At 42.0% G+C, this 18,895-nt stretch overlaps 1 protein-coding gene across 2 annotated transcripts in view; it reads left to right on the top strand.

The window, feature by feature from the left end:
• Nucleotides 1-18,895, top strand: part of FHDC1 (FH2 domain containing 1) — a 41,044-nt gene that overhangs the window by 7,224 nt on the left and 14,925 nt on the right. For both annotated transcript variants that reach the window (XM_023227747.3, XM_031935311.1), the window contains exons 3-6: nucleotides 9,781-9,842; nucleotides 10,485-10,587; nucleotides 17,225-17,310; nucleotides 17,404-17,504. In XM_023227747.3, the coding sequence (XP_023083515.1) occupies nucleotides 9,781-9,842; nucleotides 10,485-10,587; nucleotides 17,225-17,310; nucleotides 17,404-17,504 (352 nt within the window). The remainder of the gene's footprint in view (nucleotides 1-9,780; nucleotides 9,843-10,484; nucleotides 10,588-17,224; nucleotides 17,311-17,403; nucleotides 17,505-18,895) is intronic.

Genomic DNA, 18,895 nt, shown 5'->3' with positions numbered 1-18,895 from the left:
ACACTGTCAATTTAGAAACTTGAAGAAACCTCTACCTGCTAGAAAAGATAAATATAAATAAAAATAAAAGGAAAGAATGCTGCCCCCCCCCCCCACACACACACACACAAAGCACAACAATGAAACAGGGAAAGACAACAGAAATTCATCATTTAAAAATGTCGTAAAGGAGCAGAGAAAACAGGTCAGAGATGGAGCTGATTAGATAAGAGAATGGGCAGGGCCCTGGGATGCAGTAGGAGCTCCATGCATTATTGAATTCTTGAGCCAACAGTATTGACCTCTTTTCTCTTTCTGGCTCAGCAACATGTTAACTCCTTCTCTCCACTAATTCACTGGGGAGCCCTTAAAGCTGATTGTGTGATCTCCTGTTGAAATAGCTAAGAGTCTATTTTTTATGAAATGCAGGAAACACTGGGGTTATATGGAAACTGTGGCATAAATTTGAGAAGGAAATCTTCATGAGAACCCTTAGTGCCATCAGTGCTGAACACAGGCTTGCCTGTCTCTTCCTTTTATGCAAAGTCCTTTTATTTGCTGGAGTATCCTTTCAATATTGGAAGGAGCAAGAAGTCATTTCCTTAGTACCCTGGCCTTTGCCCCAGCTCCCAACAGAGGTTCTTTATTGTACAGTAGGTCATTTCTCACTATTGTCTCCCAGCTCTCTTTACTGAAATTCAAGAATACTGAAGTAACTATTGGGTGGGCCCACATGGAAAGGAGGCCTGTGTCTCACCAGAGCACCTGTAACAGAAGAGGGCTAGCTCACCGTGTCCCGGGGAGGCAGCTGTCAGGCTAGAGTAGGTGGCATCGTTTGTGAATTGGGAAAATTTCAAGAGGCTAAGGGGAACTTGCTGCTTTATGTTCCCAAATTAAAGAGAGGTTAAGAACCACTCAGAGAGAGAGAGAGAGAGAGGAAAGTGGCAGGGGTGTGGCATCTTTTCTCAGCTATGATAGAAGCAGAGATGTCCATTTCTAAAGCAGATCTGAAATTCAGGGAAAAAAATACTCTTTCTCAATTACCTTCCTCCACCCCTGCACCCTACGCAGATTTTTACACTTTTGCATTAACTTATTTTTTAAGAATTATTTTTTAAATGGTCTTAAAATTTTTTTTTTTTTTTGAGACGGAGTCTCGCTCTGTCACCCGGGCTGGAGTGCTGTGGCCGGATCTCAGCTCACTGCAAGCTCCGCCTCCCGGGTTTACGCCATTCTCCTGCCTCAGCCTCCCCGGTAGCTGGGACTACAGGCGCCGCCACCTCGCCCGGCTAGTTTTTTGTAGTTTTTAGTAGAGACGGGGTTTCACCGTGTTAGCCAGGATGGTCTCGACCTCCTGACCTCGTGATCCGCCCATCTCGGCCTCCCAAAGTGCTGGGATTACAGGCTTGAGCCACCGCGCCCGGCCAAAATTATTTTTAATTGTGGTGAAATAATATATAACATAACATTTAGCATCCCTTCTCACACTATGTTCTTTTGAGACACAGTCTCGCTCTGTCGCCCAGGCTGGAGTGCAGTGGCCGGATCTCAGCTCACTGCAAGCTCCACCTCCCGGGTTCACGCCATTCTCCTGCCTCAGCCTCCCAAGTAGCTGGAACTACAGGCGCCCACCACGTCGCCCGGCTAGTTTTTTGTATTTTTTAGTAGAGAGGGGGGTGTCACTGTGTTAGCCAGGATGGTCTCGATCTCCTGACCTCGTCATCCGCCCGTCTCGGCCTCCCAAAGTCCTGGGATTACAGGCTTGAGCCACCGCGCCCGGCCTAAAATTTAGCATCTTAACCATTTTTAAAAAGTATTTTTTTTTTTGAAACAGAGTCTCGTTCTGTCACCCAGGCTGGAGTACAGCGGTACACTCTTGGCTCACTGCAACCTCCGCCTTCTGGGTTCAGGAGAGTCTCATTCCTCAGCCTCCTGAGTAGCTGGGATGACAGGGGCATGCCACAATACCCAGCTAATTTTTGTATTTTTAGTAGACATGGGGTTTCACCATTTTGACCCAGCTGGTCTCGAACTCCTGACCTCAAGTGATCTGCCCACCTCAGCCTCCCAAAGTGCTGGGATTACAGGCGTGAACCACTGTGCCTGGCCTAACCATTTTTAAACAGTTTGTTGACACTAAGTACATCCACATTGTTATGCAACCATCATCACCTTCCCTCTCCAGAACACTTTTCATCCTGCGGAACTGAAACTCCATACCTGTTAAATCAGAACTGTCCGTTCCCCTCTTTCCCTAGCCCCTGGCAGCCATCATTCTACTTGCTGTTTCTATAAGTTGGACTCCTTTAGGTACCTCCTGTAGGTGGAATCATGTCATATTTGTCTTTTTTGTCACTGGTTTATTTCACTTAGCATAATGTCCTCAAGGTTCATCCGTGTTGTAGCATGTGTCAGAATTTTAAAGCTGAATACTATTCCATCGTATGTATAGACCACATTAGTTTATCCACTCATCTGTTGATGGACAGCTGGGTTGCTTCCACCTTTTGGCTCTTGTGACTATGTACATGGGTGTACAGAAATCTTTGCTTTTAACACTTGTAGGTCCTAGTCTGAGAGACAGCATACTAGAAAGAAAAAGTAAATCACCATGACTGTGTATCATAAGATAATCTAACTCTGCAATTCTTTAGTATTTGGGTATGATAAATAGTTGAGAATGATCCCTTTAAGTGCATTAGGTAATGTTGTCCCATAACTGAGACTATCCAGAATTATTTTCAATTTTCATGTTATCTGTAGCATGACTAGAAGTATTATATATACTTCTTTTGCAGTAAAAGAATATGGTACATGCTGTTTTCTTCCTTCCTTCAATTTTCTTCTGAAGAAGTTGGAACTCAGCAGGGTTATTGTCTAACAAAGATCAGTAATAAATCTTCCAACTCACTTTGCAGTAAGCGGAGTCCAGGGTCAAAAGTAATAGTCCTACCGTCTGTCTGTGTGGACTGCAGAATTCCCTCTGCAGCCTGTTCAGCAGAGGCACTGCTCCTGAGCCCCGAGCCACAGCATCACCACATTACAACACAGGCTGCAGTTCTGGAGGTTCAAACCTGCCCAGGCACAGACTATGACCCTTGAAATATCATAACCTCCTATAGAAACAGCCCGACATTATGTGATTGGTTTATACTTTAAAGCCTTACACATCATTACTAATAAGTTCCATTGTACTTGCAAGCAAGAAATTTGCTGCAAGATAGGGAAGATGGGAGAATGGCTGAACTTAGAAAGAACAACATTTAAATAGTGAGTTAGAACATTTAGTATGGGGCCGGGCACGGTGGCTCGCACCTGTAGTCCCAGCACTGTGGGAGGCCGAGGCAGGCAGATCACTTGAGGCCAGGAGTTCGAGACCAGCCTGGCCAACATGGTGAAACCCTGTCTCTACTAAAAATACAAACATTAGCCGGGCATGATGTTACATGCCTGTAATCCCAGCCCCTCAGGAAGCTGACGGATGAGAATCGCTTGAACGCGGGTGGGGGAGGTTGCCGTGAGCGGAGATCGCGCCACTATGCTCTAGCTTGGGCAACAGAGTGAGACTCTGTCTCAAAAAAAAAAAAAAAAGAAAAGAAAAGAAAAAAAGAAGACATTTAGTATGGGAAGTTATGAAATATTACTATCCTTGTATCTTTGTTAACTAAAAATTAACTCAAAGAGACTGTAGATATGATAGTATAATAATAATTAAACCACAATAAAGCAATTAGAAATAAAGACATATTGCTGGGGATGAGAATAGAGAGATTCAGCTTAAACTCATCTTCTTCTCAGAGTTGCTGATCCCGTCCCCTGAGAAGCTCTGTAGTTCCTGACCCTCTATTACTGACATTCCTCAGGCCTCCTGGGAGCCTTTCACCAGTGTTAGCTGAGGGTGTGTGTGTCTCCCTCTACAGTCTGACCAGCTCTTAAAGGGAGGGCTCTATCTTAGCCATTTGGTATCTTCCAAAGGAAACAAAAAGTTACTGAACTGGACAGAACTGAACCAAGAGCACAAAGGGATCAGCTTATGAGGCATCAACAGATCAAAATTGGGGCTCACAAAAAAAACACAAATATTGAAACACCTGAGGTCATTCACTATGATGTCTGCAGCCATCTAACGTTGACCATCTAGGAAATAAATAAAGTGGCTAATTAGAAAAAGAAGACCACAGAGGAGAGAGAGAGACAGAGAGACAGAGACAGAGAGAAGGGAAGGATGGAAGGAAGATTGGTTTTTCTAAATTTATGACAAGTAATATTAAATATTTTATTCTCCCACGCTGTAATTCAGCTGTCAGTCATTCTCACCTTTTGTTATGATGCCGGTATGTTCTAGAATTTCGGGATTGCTCACAATCCAGAACCATAGAACTAGATAGAGCATTTCAAATACATTTGAAAAAAAATGTGCTTCAACTGGTTTTTCATTTTTTTTCCCCCAAAGTTGGGGGAAATAACAATTTCCAATTGACAGCCAACTAAACGTGAAAAAGAAAATGAAAAACCATCAAAACCTGAAAGCTAGGTCCATATTGGAGGATAGAGGAAGATCTTTACATTTTTGTTTTTCAGGACTTGAAGTGGGATGGAAATAGCCACTATGTAGTGTTACTTAAGTAGGTACAGAAGCCCCCTTTGACATAAACAAAACTGGTTTAAAAGTTTCTGCCTTCACCTTGAGGACATTAGGCTAAATAAGCCAGTCACAAAGGACAAATACTGTATGATTCCATCATAGGAAGTACCTAAAGTAGCCAGATTTATAGAGACAGAAAGTAGAATGGTGGTTGCCAGGAAATGAGAGGGGGAATGGAGAGTTAATTGTTTTTTTTTTGTTGTTGTTGTTTTGAGATGGAGTCTCCCTCTGTCACCCAGGCTGGAGTGCAGTGGCATGATCTCAGCTCACTGCAACCGCTGCCTCCTGGCAATTCTTCTGCCTCAGCCTCCTGAGTAGCTGGGACTACATGCACATGCCACCATGCCCAGCTAATTTTTTTGTATTTTTTAGTAGAGAGAGGGTTTCCTCTTGTTGGCCAGGCTGGTCTCGAACTCCTGACCTCAAGTGATTTGCCCACCTCAGCATCCCAATGTGCTGGGATTACAGGTGTGAGCCACCGCACTGGGCGGAGAGTTAATTGTTTAGTGGGTACAACGTTTCAGTTTTGCAAGATGAAGTGCTCTGGGGATAGATAGTGGTGATGGTTATACAACAACGTGGATGTATTTAATGCCACTGAACTGTATTCTTAAAAATTGTTATGGAGCCTGGGCAATTTAGTGAGACCCCCATCTCTACAAAAAACTTAAAAATTAGCCAGACATGGTGGCTTGTGCCTATAGTCCCGTTACATGGGAGGCTGATGCAGGAGGATTGCTTGAGCCTGGGTGGTGGAGGTTGCAGTGAGCTGAGATAGTGCCACTGCACTCCAGCCTGGGCAGCAGAGTGAAACCTTGTCTCAGTAATAGGAATAAGAAGAAGAAAATGGTTATAGACCAGGCACAGTGGCTCAAACCTGTAATCTCAGCACTTCTGGAGGCCAAGACAGGAGGATAGCTTGAGGCCAGGAATTCAACACTAGCCTGGGCAACATAGTGAGACCTCATCTCCACAAAAAAAAGTCTTAAAAATTATCCAGGTGTGATAGCATACATCCATAGTCCCAGCTACTCAGGAGGCTGATGCAGAAGGATTGTTTGAGCCCAGGAGTTTGAGGCTGCAGTGAGCTATGATCACACCACCACACTCCAGCCTAGGTGACAGAGCAAGACCCTGTCTCTTAAAAAAAAAAAGTTATGATGGTAATTGTTATTTGTATTTTACCACAACTGAAAAGAAGTTTCTTCTTCCTTCAAAGGATATGGGAGGCAGATTTTGTAGTGGATTGATGAAGTGAATTGAAACTACAAAAGTTGTGGTAGAATAAACTAGGAGAGCTGATTTGAAGGTTTTAGCAAGAGTGGTGGTGTAGCCATTCACACGCCTCACTGAGTGGCATAGCGCTGCTGACTGTTTTAAGTGGGTATCAGCACAACCCTGGCCCCCTGGCAGTTGCGGGGAAACTGTGAGTAGAGCCCAGGCCCCCTTCTCATCCTAGTAGGAAATCCTTGAAATGAGTTGAGTGCATTAATTACCTCGTTACCTTATATTTCTAGCTGCCTTGTTTGCCACTCTTTGGTAGGAATTTTGGGGGAAGAGCTAACGGACTCTGCAGTATGCTGACTGTACCGTGGCACTGACTTCTGTGGCGGTCCTGCCTGCATGTCCTGGTGTGGCCTGTTGATTGGAGCTGGTGGGAAGGAGGGGATGATGCAGTTTGCTCATTGGCTGGGTTTGTTTATCCCTATTCTTTGGGCAGTTTCTTGCTTCTGATTTGTCAGCGTGTGCAGCCAGTGAGTCCCACTGGGATCCCATGTGCAGATTCCACTGCTCTGAATGGTTCCAAAACACCACCCAACCTGACCTGGCTTTGTTTCTGAATGGCCCAACTTTGAGACAGCAAGCATTTGGGAAGTGAGATAAGCTAATTTACATGTGTAGTGATAACCCTCTTTAAAGGACTTCAGCAGTCACTCTTATAATACTGCTTTGGAAGGATCAAATGCGGTAAAGTGGAGAAAGAGACTCCTCAGGCACTAGGCAAATCTGAGGATGCCGGGAGCCAGTGGGACTGTCTCTGAATGGTATCAGTTGTCTCATTTTAATGTTGTTTGGGTGAAGTACTGGGCTCTGTTTTTCCTGTAAGGTGCTCAGTCACAGCCAGCCCACGTTATCCCTTAGGAATATCACCGAATTCTCTTCGTTTCTGAAACACAGCTTGAGCTGTAGAGATGCCTGCTTCCACAGCTGGGCTGCCCCTGTGTTGGGGCACCGTGGGCTGGTCCTGTAGGGCCAGGGCTCAGGCCCTGGAGGCTCTCTTGCCTGGTGAGAACATGATTCCCATCCATCATCTCCCAGATACAGCTCTGGGGTCACCAGGGGACTTGGCCAGGCACACATATAGCTTCTTACACATCTGCCCCCATTCCTGGAGAAAACTGACAATGCAAGCACCATGCTGGTAGGGAACATTTGCTACATCTCTGTAGGAAGCCCAGTAATATGAAAACCCACAGACACTAGAGTGAAAAGGAGTCAAAGAGAACCAGGCTAGCCTGTCAGTTCAACACTGCTCTAGGAAAGTCATAAAATGATGTCTATGAGGCTCATTTTCCTTACCTGTCCAGTAGAGATCCTAGGAGTAATTTTCTCCTTCACTTTTCCAGCAGCAGTGTCTCTGGATCTAGGCTAAGTGAAGAGAGTCCCAGAGGGTTGAGGAGTGAACAGGATGAGTGTGGGGCTTAGTTCATGTGGGGCGTGGGAGAGCACTGCAGTCAAGGGTTGAATGTATTTGCAGCAGAAGGTGGCACTTCTATGAAAGGAATACGAAACAAGTTGTTTCATTTATCCATCCTAGGTGAAGGCAGAGGAAGTTCTTTGAATGTGCTGTGTAACTATATCAATATAGTTATGCATGGCCTTTTAATTTATGAATTATAGTAAACCCAGTTTTCTGTCTTAATAAATTGAGATTCCTTTTTTGGTATGAGCTTTTAAAGGGTGTTGAGTTTGACAGATTTTATTCTCACCCTTTCTTTCTCTCTTCCCCTCTCCTCCCTTTACTCTGAACTTGAACTGCAGTCCCTAGATAGGATTCCAATAAGGAGGCTACCCTTTCAGCTTGGGAGTTTATTTTATGGCTGGCAGGTGATTGTGTTAACATGAAATAAACCCCGAGGTTAGTAAATAATGTGATTGTTAAAGATTGGTCTTCAAAAGAAGGCAACCTTACTCTTGTAAAAATTTAACCTTATAGCCAGGAAGTGACATTAACGTTGGTTAACAGTCTTGCTGCTGGTTATAAACTCAGAAGCAGACCCAGAGATCAGGAATTTAGTCTGAAACCTGATTCTCTTTTGTTCACAGTGAATCACATACATTTGGAAAGGAAGAGCATTGTAACAACATTCCTATTTTAGCTAGTCTCCCTTTACCAAAAAACAAATGGGAAAAAAATGCAGCAGTTTTCAGGTTATCTTTCCTCCACGCAGCCTGAATGTTTACATCCAGAGACAGAAATGGCTTCTGTATTTAACAGCCAAAAAAAAAAAGTTCTAATTTCTAGTCCGATAAAGCCACCCAAAATTGTAAATTTTGATCAGTGAAATCCTGCTGCAGCCCAAATCTGGTTTTGACAGAATAGCTATTCCAGATTTCATTAAATAAAAAGATTCCCTGTATTGTAAGACATCCTGATTCCAGAGATCAGGAAAATGCAAAAACAAACAAACAAACAAAAAAGTATCTTAGCCTTGGTGAAATGTATACAGCACAAGATTTTTCTTTTGAAAATTTTGAGTAAATAAAATGTGGGACACTACCTTACACTCTCCTAAAAGATCTGCTGGACATATGTAAACTTTTTGAATGAAATGAAATTTTGCTTTTAGAAAAAAATTTAATGATGTTTCTGAAATATGACTTTATTGGTTTTTTTACATCCATAAATCAGGGTTGGGACTCAATCTGCCATATCTTCAGAGTTGTTTTTTATTTTCTCAGTTCAAATCTCTCGTGATTCTTGTTAGGCCAAGACATCCATTTCCAAATTGGGGCTTTTAAATGTGGGCAATATTATTCTAAGAAGAAATTACTAAATTAAAAACATTTAAAGTATGTATTTACGGTCCTCCCTCCATGACTGCAGATTCTGCATCCTCAAATTCAACCAACTATGAATCAAAAATATTCAGAAAAAAATAGAAAATAACAATACAACAATAAAAAATAATACAAACTTACAAATACAGTTTAACAACCACTTACATAACATAATTTACATTGTATTAGATATTACAAGTAATCTAGAGATGATTTAATATATGCAGGAGGTTGTACATAGATTATATGCAAAATTTTATATGAGACTTACATGTAATTTTATATGAGACTTGAACATCCTTAGATTTTGGTATCCTCAGGGGTCCTGGAACTCATCCCCTGTGGTACTAAAGGATGACTGACTTTACAGATACTTCTCAGCTTATGATGGGGCTGCATCCTAAAAACCCATTGTAAGTCAAAAAATGCTGTAAGTTGAAAATGTGGCTGGGCACGGTGACCCACAGCTGTAATCCCAGCACTTTGAGAGGCCGAGGCAGGTGGATCACTTGAGGTCAATAGTTAAGACCAGCCTGGACAACATGGTGAAACTCCATCTCTACAAAACATACAAAATTAGCCAGGCATGGTGGTGCATGCCTGTAATCCCAGCTGCCCTTGGGAGGCTGAGACAGGAGAATCACTTGGACCCGGTAGGCAGAGGTTGCATTGAGTTGTGATGATGTCACTGCACTCTAGCCTGGGCAACAGAGTGAGACTCTGTCTCAAAAAAAAAAAAAAAGAAAGAAAATGCATTTGATATCCCACTAAGCCCACAGAAACTTGAAAAATCATAAGTTGAACCATCATAGGTCGGGACCATCTGTATATTAAAAGTTATATAATATTAAAATAGGTACGTTTTATTATTACATTTAAGGAAATATAATACCACTGTAGAAACCTTGGGGAGATGATAATCTTTTAATATTTGTAAAACTATGTTAAGAATATCTGTTAATCACCAGATTTATACATTGGGAATTGTTCTCTGATAAATTAGTGTTGCATTTTGATCAGTTTTAATTATCTACTTTCTCCATCTCTTTTTATTTGAATTTAGTAATCCTATGTGTCCCTATTTTTTTTTCCAGATTACTATTTTGGACGCAAAACGGAGCATGAACATTGGGATATTTCTTAAGCAATTTAAGAAGTAAGATTTTGCACGCTTTAGTCATATCCCTGCTGTCATTATCAAAGTCTGTGGGTGTGACTGAGCTGAAATTCAAATTCCTCACACCTTCAAATCCTTCTTAGAAGCATGGCTTGATGAGTCTGCAAGTGACTGTCACTTTCTGCTGTTTTCCTTCAGGGAAACATAACATAGTAGCTTGAAGTATATGGAGAATTGCCCCAGGGCATCCATTCAAGCCTGTCCCATCAGGGACACGTTTAGAGTCACCTTTAGTGTCGACCCTTCAGTGGAGGTTGGGCTGATGAGTCAAATAGCAGTTGGAGTTTTGTGTTCTGAAGTGTAAGGAGAAGGTTACGCAGGGGTTTCGGTGAGACCAAAGGGGATTATTTTTCTCGCAACAGAAGAGACTCCCCGTGGTTGTTGATGCTTTCAGCCTTTTTGGGATGTCCAAGGATGGTCTGGGTGAAGGGCCCTTGAGCGGAGTGTTGGGGTTCCCTGTTTTGAAGCAGTGGGGCTGTTCTGAGCACTCACACAAAACTGCCAGCCAGACCGGGAAGGAGGTGGATGGGAAGGAGGGTGGATATTTGATTTCCACTGGCTGGCAGCTCTGTTGGCACTCTAGCCAACAGGAAACGGAATGTGATTCGTTGTCTTTTCAAGGTCCCCTCGGTCCATTGTAGAAGATATTCATCAAGGAAAAAGTGAGCATTATGGATCGGAGACCTTGCGAGAATTTCTTAAGTTTTTGCCAGAGTCAGAAGAGGTAAGAAATTCAGCGCGTGAGTTGTAGATGTTAGGAGTAATCATAAAAACTTAATATTTGTAAGCATGTCAAAGCTCACATGGAAGGCCAGGAGCGGTGGCTCGTGCCTGTTATCCCAGTACTTTGGGAGGCAGAGGCAGGTGAATCACCTGAGGTCAGGAGTTTGAGACCAGTCTGGCCAACATGATGAAACTCTGTCTCTACCAAAAATACAAAAATTAGCCTGGTGTGGTGGCAGGCACCTGTAATCCCAGCTAGTCAGGAGGCTGGGGTATGACAATTGTCTGAACCAGGAAGGTGGAGTTTGCAGTGAGCCAAGATCATGTCACTGCACTCCAGCCTGGGCAACAGAGTGAGAATCTGTCTCAAAAAAACCTCACATGCTCACATGGGAAGGGCACTGTCCTACCCAGAGCCAGAGCTTTCTCACATAAAAGTCAAAAGTGACCTGGTAGAAAGAACATGGCTTATGGAGTCAGAGAATCTAGATTCAGATTTGAGCTATTCCCTAAATTGAGAAAATGGGGCAAGGTTCTTAACTCCTGTGAACTTTAGTTTCCTCACCTGTAAAGGGAGGATAATGGTGCTGACCTCATTGGATTGTCAAGATGATGAAATCCTAGTTATGCATCTAACATGGCACTTGGCGCATGGGAAGGCAATAAATTTTCATCATCCAAAGAAAAGGATTCCTGGCCGGGCGTGGTGGCTCAAGCCTGTAATCCCAGCACTTTGGGAGGCCGAGACGGGCGGATCATGAGGTCAGGAGATCGAGACCATCCTGGCTAACACGGTGAAACCCTGTCTCTACTAAAAAAAAAAAAAATACAAAAAACTAGCCAGGCGAGGTGGCGGGCGTCTGTAGTCCCAGCTAGTCGGGAGGCTGAGGCAGGAGAATGGTGTAAACCCGGGAGGCGGAGCTTGCAGTGAGCTGAGATCCTGCCACTGCACGCCAGCCTGGGCGACAGAGCGAGACTCCGTCTCAAAAAAAGAAAAGGATTCCTTTTCTATCATCTAAAGATGACCTTTGCATAGTATAAACCTAGGTTATTTTATAATCCATATACTTTTTAAAAATAAGATGAAAACAATCATTTTTGAATAAAGATGCTCTAAAATTTTGGAGAGGTAGGTAAACTGTTAATAAAATGTTGTCTATATAATTAACTCAAAGGCAGAAATTGTTGTGATAGTAATACATACTACCATTGTATAAAGTTATTTATTTTGTTTGGATTGAATGAATGAACTGCATTGTTGAATGGTTAGAAGCTTGATAGAAAAAAAAACAGAAAAACAGTTGTATAAAACCTTCCAAAATTTTCATATTGTCCTTTATTTCTAAGGAAAAAATTCCTTGAAAAATTTCAGTAAGAAATTACACAAATACCTATGCTTATAAATACCTAAATAATATAGACTCTTAACAAAGTTTTTTACTTTATAAGTAAAAGTAATGGATGACTTTTTTTTTTTGAGACAGTCTTGCTCTGTCGCCCAGGCTAGAGTGCAGTGATCTCGGCTCACTGCAACCTCCACCTCCCGGATTCAAGCGATTCTCCTGCCTCAGCTTCTGAAGTAGCTGGGATTACAGGTGCATGCCACCACACCCCGCCTAACTTTTGTTAGAGATGGGATTTCACCATGTTGTTTAGGCTGGTCTTGAACTCTTGACCTCAAGTGATTCACCCACCTTGGCCTCCCAAAGTGTTGGGATTACAGGCATGAGCCACTGCACCTGGCCAACTTTTATAAGTAAAATGTAAGGGTGACTTTTTAATATGTTATCCTTTTCACAGGCACTTCTGACTTCTCCCTCCCCTTTCCCACTCTTCTTCCCAGACGTAATTTATGTAGCTTTACTTTAGTGTCATTAATAACAAGAGAGATATAATGGTATTTTTTCTTTTACATTGATTAGTGTTAAACTCACAATGCCAAATTTAGGATCTTAGTGAGTAACTAGAGATGTAGTTATATCTAGGTGTTCCTATTAACCTGGGTGCTCTCTCTCCCTCAAGTTTTCTCTTTGCACATTAAGTGTAATTAACCCAAGCCAAGATTAATTAGTGGCAGTTATTAATGTTAGTAGTAGAGTCTTGAAGTCTTAAAGGAAAGGTACATTAAATCATAACTTACCCTGGATTGTACATACTGAACAGTACTTAATCCTTTCTGTGAGGAATAGGAGTTCCAAAATCTTTGTTAGGATAGATAGTTTTTAATTAATTTGAGTTTTAAAACGATGTACTTGCTCTTCAAACCTTATTCCTGCTTGGGCTGTTTTCAAGGCTCCTTTCGGACCTCTCTGCGGGCCTAGTCCTAACTGACCTCATTGTGTTGTTAAGTGAGGATCAGATTTGACAGCGCATGTGAAAGTGCTCTGAAAAGCTTTAAATTGCTAACTAAATCAAAATTAGGCACGAGGGAGGCTGCCAGCTCAGCTTCATGCAGCGGTGAGGTGGGAAACTGAATATAATTTTCTTAATATCTTCATGTCTCATTTAAAATTCAAAGGTGATTAGAAAATGCAAAGTGATTTTTCAAAGAAGCAAGTAAGCTGTCAAACCTCGTATTTAAAAGAACTTTGTATCTTTGGGTTGTGTGGGGGATATAATTCAAAAGGAAGACTGTTGAGGGCAAGGTGATGAAAACCCATCCAGGCGCTGCCTTGAATCACCGAGACTCTGTCACCCCCAGTTAGCTAACCCGGGAGACGGGGTCCTGCCGAAATGAAAGTATTGGCCTGGAACCCTGAAATGCCTTCCCAGCCACTGAACCAAGCAGCAGCTGTTTCTCCCCGCAGCCTCCTGCTGCAGGGCCATCCTCAGTCTGAATATCTGGCACGCTTGGTCACACTTCGCCTCCTTGTTTACATTACTGACTCTGGGCTTCAGCTCACCACACCCTCCAAACTCAACTGGGAGTTTCCTTCAGCAGGAACACCCTGACAGTCCCCAGAGCCGGCGGGAGCCCCTTTCTAAATCCTCTGGGGTATCTGTGCTGTGGGAGGGGGTCTGGGGAAAGCTGAAGCCGCTCCCTGACTGCTGCCCACTATAAGGACAAACTGTTTTTGTGTCCCCTGGCACCACTCAGACCCAGGGCCAACCCTGGAGTCTTTGGGTCTCTGGATGGAGGTTGTGGAAGAGGCCAAGGAGGAGGCAGGGCCAAGTAATAGAGGTTTAGGAATGTGGCAGAAATATGCTAATAAATTCGTAAGTGGACACATAACCACGTGGCTCTCAGCCTATGTGTAACATTCTGTGCCCATTTTTAGCGCAGTTAAGGACTGAACCTTTATTGAGTGCCCCCGTGTACTGGGCACTGACTGGACAGGGCAGAATGAAGTGAGATGAGATAATGTTTTGAAAGTGCTTAGCCTAGTGCCTGGCACATAAAAAATCAATCATAGCTCTGATTCTTTTGTGTATTTTTCATTTAATCCTTGCGGCAATCTTATAAGACGCTCCTTGTTTTACAAATGAGAAACTGAGGCCCACACAGGTTAGTTATACCTTGTCTGGTATCACATGATTGCTGGGTGATACAGCAGTGGGGTGGACTTGAGCCCTGATTCCGCTGAGCCCAGTGTGGTTCTTTCTGCTGCACTCCACTGCCTGCCTTGGAGGAAGGAAGGGCAAAGGTTGTCAAAACCCCACCTCGCACTACTGGCCTGCCAGCCTTTTCATCACCGCTGCTATCACAAAGTACTGGTGTGAATAAGTGTCACTTGAATAATACTGTAATCTTATCAGCATGCTGAAAGATACAAACGGAAACAGCCCTTTTCTCCCGCCTTCTCGGCTGACAAGCCAACCAAAGCCAAGGTTAATTTGTTGTTGAGAATTTCTCTGCCCTCTACCACAAATCTTTTATCTGGCACGTTTGTTCATCTTTCCTCTAGTGTGCGGTTCACACTTGCAGAGGAAGAAGGTGGGCCCAGAAATGAAACTCTGGGAGGGTGTTCTTGTCCAGCACAGAGTTCCCAAGCCAGGGAACCCCCCACTGCACCTGACCAGCCCTTCCTCTGTTGTAGGCTGGTGCTAGACATAGTAGAAACTTTCTGTTCTCCTGAAGCAACTTGAGTTGCCTCTGCTGGACATGTGTAGTATCTTTCCCACCTTCTTCGTTGACTCGGCTGCTGGGAGGGGAATGACAGGAAGCTCGTGGGTCTTCTGTTGGGTGGGTATGTTTGTTGGAAATCCTGCCATTTCAAGCCATGTGACTGGAATTAGATAGGATGAAGGAGGCATGCCCTTTGGAGTGTGAGAGTCTCAAGGCGCCTGCTCTCACTGTTACGACAGCAACTGGGCATAACCAGGGCCATAATGAGTGTCTCTTGGCTCAGCCCACAAAATTATGCCTAACCATGTTTAATAAATGTTTTTTTGGTAATGAGAATGCATAATAATTGTAGGGTCTGTTCACCTTTCTTTTTTACTTCCCTGCCACTGTGAAGATACAGTAATCCCTCTTAAAGAACATAAATCTCATTTTGAAATTGAACAAAGAACTGTATACATGGCATTTAAATTAAATACGGTCTTTCCATCACCCTTCTCTTAAAGTCCATAAAGTTTTTTTAGCTTTTTACGTAAGCGAAGGAGATTAATCATTGCTTAGTTACAGTTTAGCACATGTTTAATAGAAACATTTACCAAGTTTACTTAGCATGACCTGTTCTTACACTTTAGACTGAAAACCATGCTGTGATTTTCAGAGGCTTCACACATGCTACATATATGGTCTTATACAACCTCCCTCTGCCCCTGCCCATATATAGTGAATTGTTAAACTCTAGTTCTGAAGGGGTTAGAATTCACCATATAGGTTTCTTAGTGCAGAAGCCAGGGACTGATTCGGGCTTAGCTAAACCAGAAGTGCCGTGTGCCCTTAAATTTAATAAGGCTAAAAATGGTCAATTCGCTTTGAGGCTCTACCAGTAAGGGAAATGCAATTATATAAATGGCTATTTTCTGTCCTAAATAAAGAAAATAGTCTTAAGAGTCAGAATTAATACTAGGGTGTGAACTCAAAGTGTTACATTTTATATTTTCAAATAATTGAGGTAGCTGTTTCAGTTTGTGGATCTTTGCAAATACTCCTTTCTTTATATTTTTGAACTGTCATTTCCTATTTTGCAGGGAACTTAAAATCATGTTATTAATCATAACCAAGGGGGTGGAAGGGAATAAGCTTTATAAAAAGTAACACGAAGTGTTAGCTACTTACTGGCAACAGTTAGCTGCAAAGATAGGCTGTACGGTATTAAGGTACTACTTACCATAAAGAATTTTGTTGGATGACTCTCTATTAACAGTGGACTTAGAAGTAGTTTTGCCATGGGAAAGGCCCAGTGTTCTGTGTGGGGAAGGCATGATTTATGATCTAATGTTGTTTGAAAACTTTCCTTTCATCTCCACTCTCACCTACTTGCTATTTGGCTATATACCTGTTGTCAGAACTCTTCTCTTTTTCCTGTATTACGGTTGAAGGAATAATTGTTCGTGTGTTTAAAAACTTAGTTTAGTTTATTTTTTAAAGAGCAATCATGTTCATTGTAGATATCTTAGAAAATAAAAATGAGCAACAGAAGAAAATAGCAGACAACTGGAATCCTATCACCTAGTGTATGTGGGGCTTTTTGGGGGAGGAGTTTCCCTATGTTGTCCAGACTAGTCTTGAACTCCTGGCCTCAAGTGATCCTTCTGCCTTGGCCTCCCAAAGAGCTGAGATTACAGGCATGAGTCACTACCTGGAGATGTGGGGCCTTTTCATGTTTTTCCTGTGTATGTAGGTGTGTGTATGGGAGGGTTGGAGGTTAATAGATACCTCTTTAAAAAAATTACAGAAATGGCATCCTGTACATACTATTTTATTGCCTGGTCTTTTCAGGCTGGAACCCTGCTTTTCCAGAAGCTGACCTCCTTTCCAGGCATGGACAGTACGACTCTTCTGCCAGGGTCCCTGGGGGCAGTCTTAACATTGATCTTCCCATTGTTGAAGCAATTTTCCTTTTTGTCTTCTTGCTGAAGAGCAGATATGTACTCACGTGAAGATACAGTAGTCTCTTCCTTTAAAGCTATTATATATGAAGTGGGATTTGGCCACAGAAAGAAAATCTGTGTTAGATCTTAGTCTAAGTATTTTATATACGAAATACTCAAAATAAGATTTTTTTTTCCGTTTATGACTTAAAGGACCATATTATAATGACTCTACAGTCTTTTATTTCTTCTCCCAGTGATCTCATTTCCAGATTATTGCTTACAGAAAATTTTCATCCTTAGAACTGATTCCTTTTTAGTCCCTCCCTTTTGTAACCTTCCTGAGGATTCTGCTGGCTCCAGCTCTCCTGTTTACGCAAGACTATATATCTGTAGCTACATAAGTGACACTAATTCTTTGCTTTCAAATTTGTGAGTTTGTATTTTTCTTTTAAAAAAACCAAATAGCAGATGGGAGGATTTCCTTTTTTGTCTTTTTGAAATTAATTTGAATTTAGCACTAAAATCCTATTTTTTTTAGAAGAATTCAAAGATGAAATTTAAATAATCTTAAATTTTAATCTTTAAAATTAATCTTAAACTTTAATTTAAGTGATTTTATCTACCCGCCCTTTCCATTTGTCTTTTAGGTAAAGAAGTTAAAAGCGTTTAGTGGCGACGTGTCCAAGCTGTCTCTGGCAGATTCCTTTCTGTACGGCTTAATTCAGGTGCCAAAGTAAGGATACAGCCGCTGGTCGTTAGTCTTCGCACAGTAAGATTTTTAAACTAATGACATCAAATTCTACAGTTTTACTTTTTTATTTTTCAGCTATTCACTTCGGATTGAAGCCATGGTGCTAAAGAAGGAATTTCTACCTTCTTGCTCTTCTCTATATACAGATATCACAGTTTTAAGAACTGCTATAAAAGGTGAGTCAACATGTGATCCTTCACAGAATTTGTTTTTATTAATTTTGATAACATTTTTTTTAAAAAGCCAAATGAAATTGGACATGGAAAGTCCTGAATTTCTGATATACCCTTAAAAGGGAAATGAGATGTTACTAGGGATACACTTAAGGTTTATTTCCATTGACATTTTTCCCCTGTAATGAATGTTAATTTGCATATTACCCTCCCACGGAAGGGAGTTGCTTTCATCTCAGGCTTCAGAGTCAACCTTGCTGGTTACCGCTTGCTCTTGTTCCTCTCCTGGATGAGCTTTCTCTGTGTATGTTGGTATGTGGTGTGGGCAATGCACGTACACAAAGCCCTGGCCCAGCTGCCTCTCTCCTCCCTATCATGGCCTCCGTTGGTGGCTGGGACCCAGCCTTTCCAGAAGCAGACCTCCTTTCCTGGGGTCAACCGTGTGACTCTTCTGCCAGGGTTCCTGACGTTTCTCTTCTGTGGTGTCGTCTCCCACTCCTCCATACTCCAACTTCTGCTGAGCTATTTAAATTTGAGAGGAGCAGATAGGCCGTTTTCATTTATTTGACAACTCTTTAAATTCTTGCCTGCCCAGCTTGGACAGCCTCTTCTCAGAGCTGCCCTGCCACCTCCTTCCGTAGGGGTAGGAGCTTTGGTTTCTGGCATCTTGGCACTGAGAATCCCGGTGGAGTTGCAGCTGGTTTCTTCTCAGCTCCCTATATTCTCTGGCCCTTCCTGACACTCACACTTTTTAGCATGCGTCACTGCCAGCCTGATTTCCTTTTGGTCATTTCTGTATTTCTAGTTATTGTTGTAGAATTGTTTATTCCTATTTGGTTTTCCTGTTTACTTGCTCTGACCTGTTTTGAGATAAAATTTTTCTCTTTGGTCCATCATATTTTCTTCATTTTAGAGAGGAGACTAAGAAGGAAAAAGATTTTTAAAAATTTCAATGTAGAGGCCTTTAACATTTTTTTTCCATACTAACACTATTGCAGCAACTTTGGAAGGTTTGTTCTGGAAGAATATGTTTTTATATTGAGCAATGCAAACTTGTGGGCATGGGAGAAACATTTCTTATCTGGTCACCCTTCAGAAACTGGCCTTCTTAGATAACACAACATAGGCAGTGATCCAACTGTAATTTTTTGAAAGTATTATCAGACTTAATGGAGATTATTAATTTACAATGTCAGTGATGTTTTATTATTTATTGATAGTGTAATTTTAATAATCAAGTTTTCTTTTTACCTTTCTAAATGTATTAAAAATTTTTAATTTTGTTTCTTTGCATGGGTGTACAAAGGATTTGGTGTTAATAAAGAACTAGTTTGCCAATATATTTCAATGATAAGTTTCTTTCTAAAGCTTTCAGCCAATCCAAATGAAATGTG

The sequence above is a fragment of the Piliocolobus tephrosceles genome, chromosome 3 (assembly GCF_002776525.5).
Source record: "Piliocolobus tephrosceles isolate RC106 chromosome 3, ASM277652v3, whole genome shotgun sequence".
Classification (NCBI taxonomy): Eukaryota; Metazoa; Chordata; class Mammalia; order Primates; family Cercopithecidae; genus Piliocolobus; species Piliocolobus tephrosceles.
This window is presented reverse-complemented; position numbering and strand designations above follow the sequence as displayed.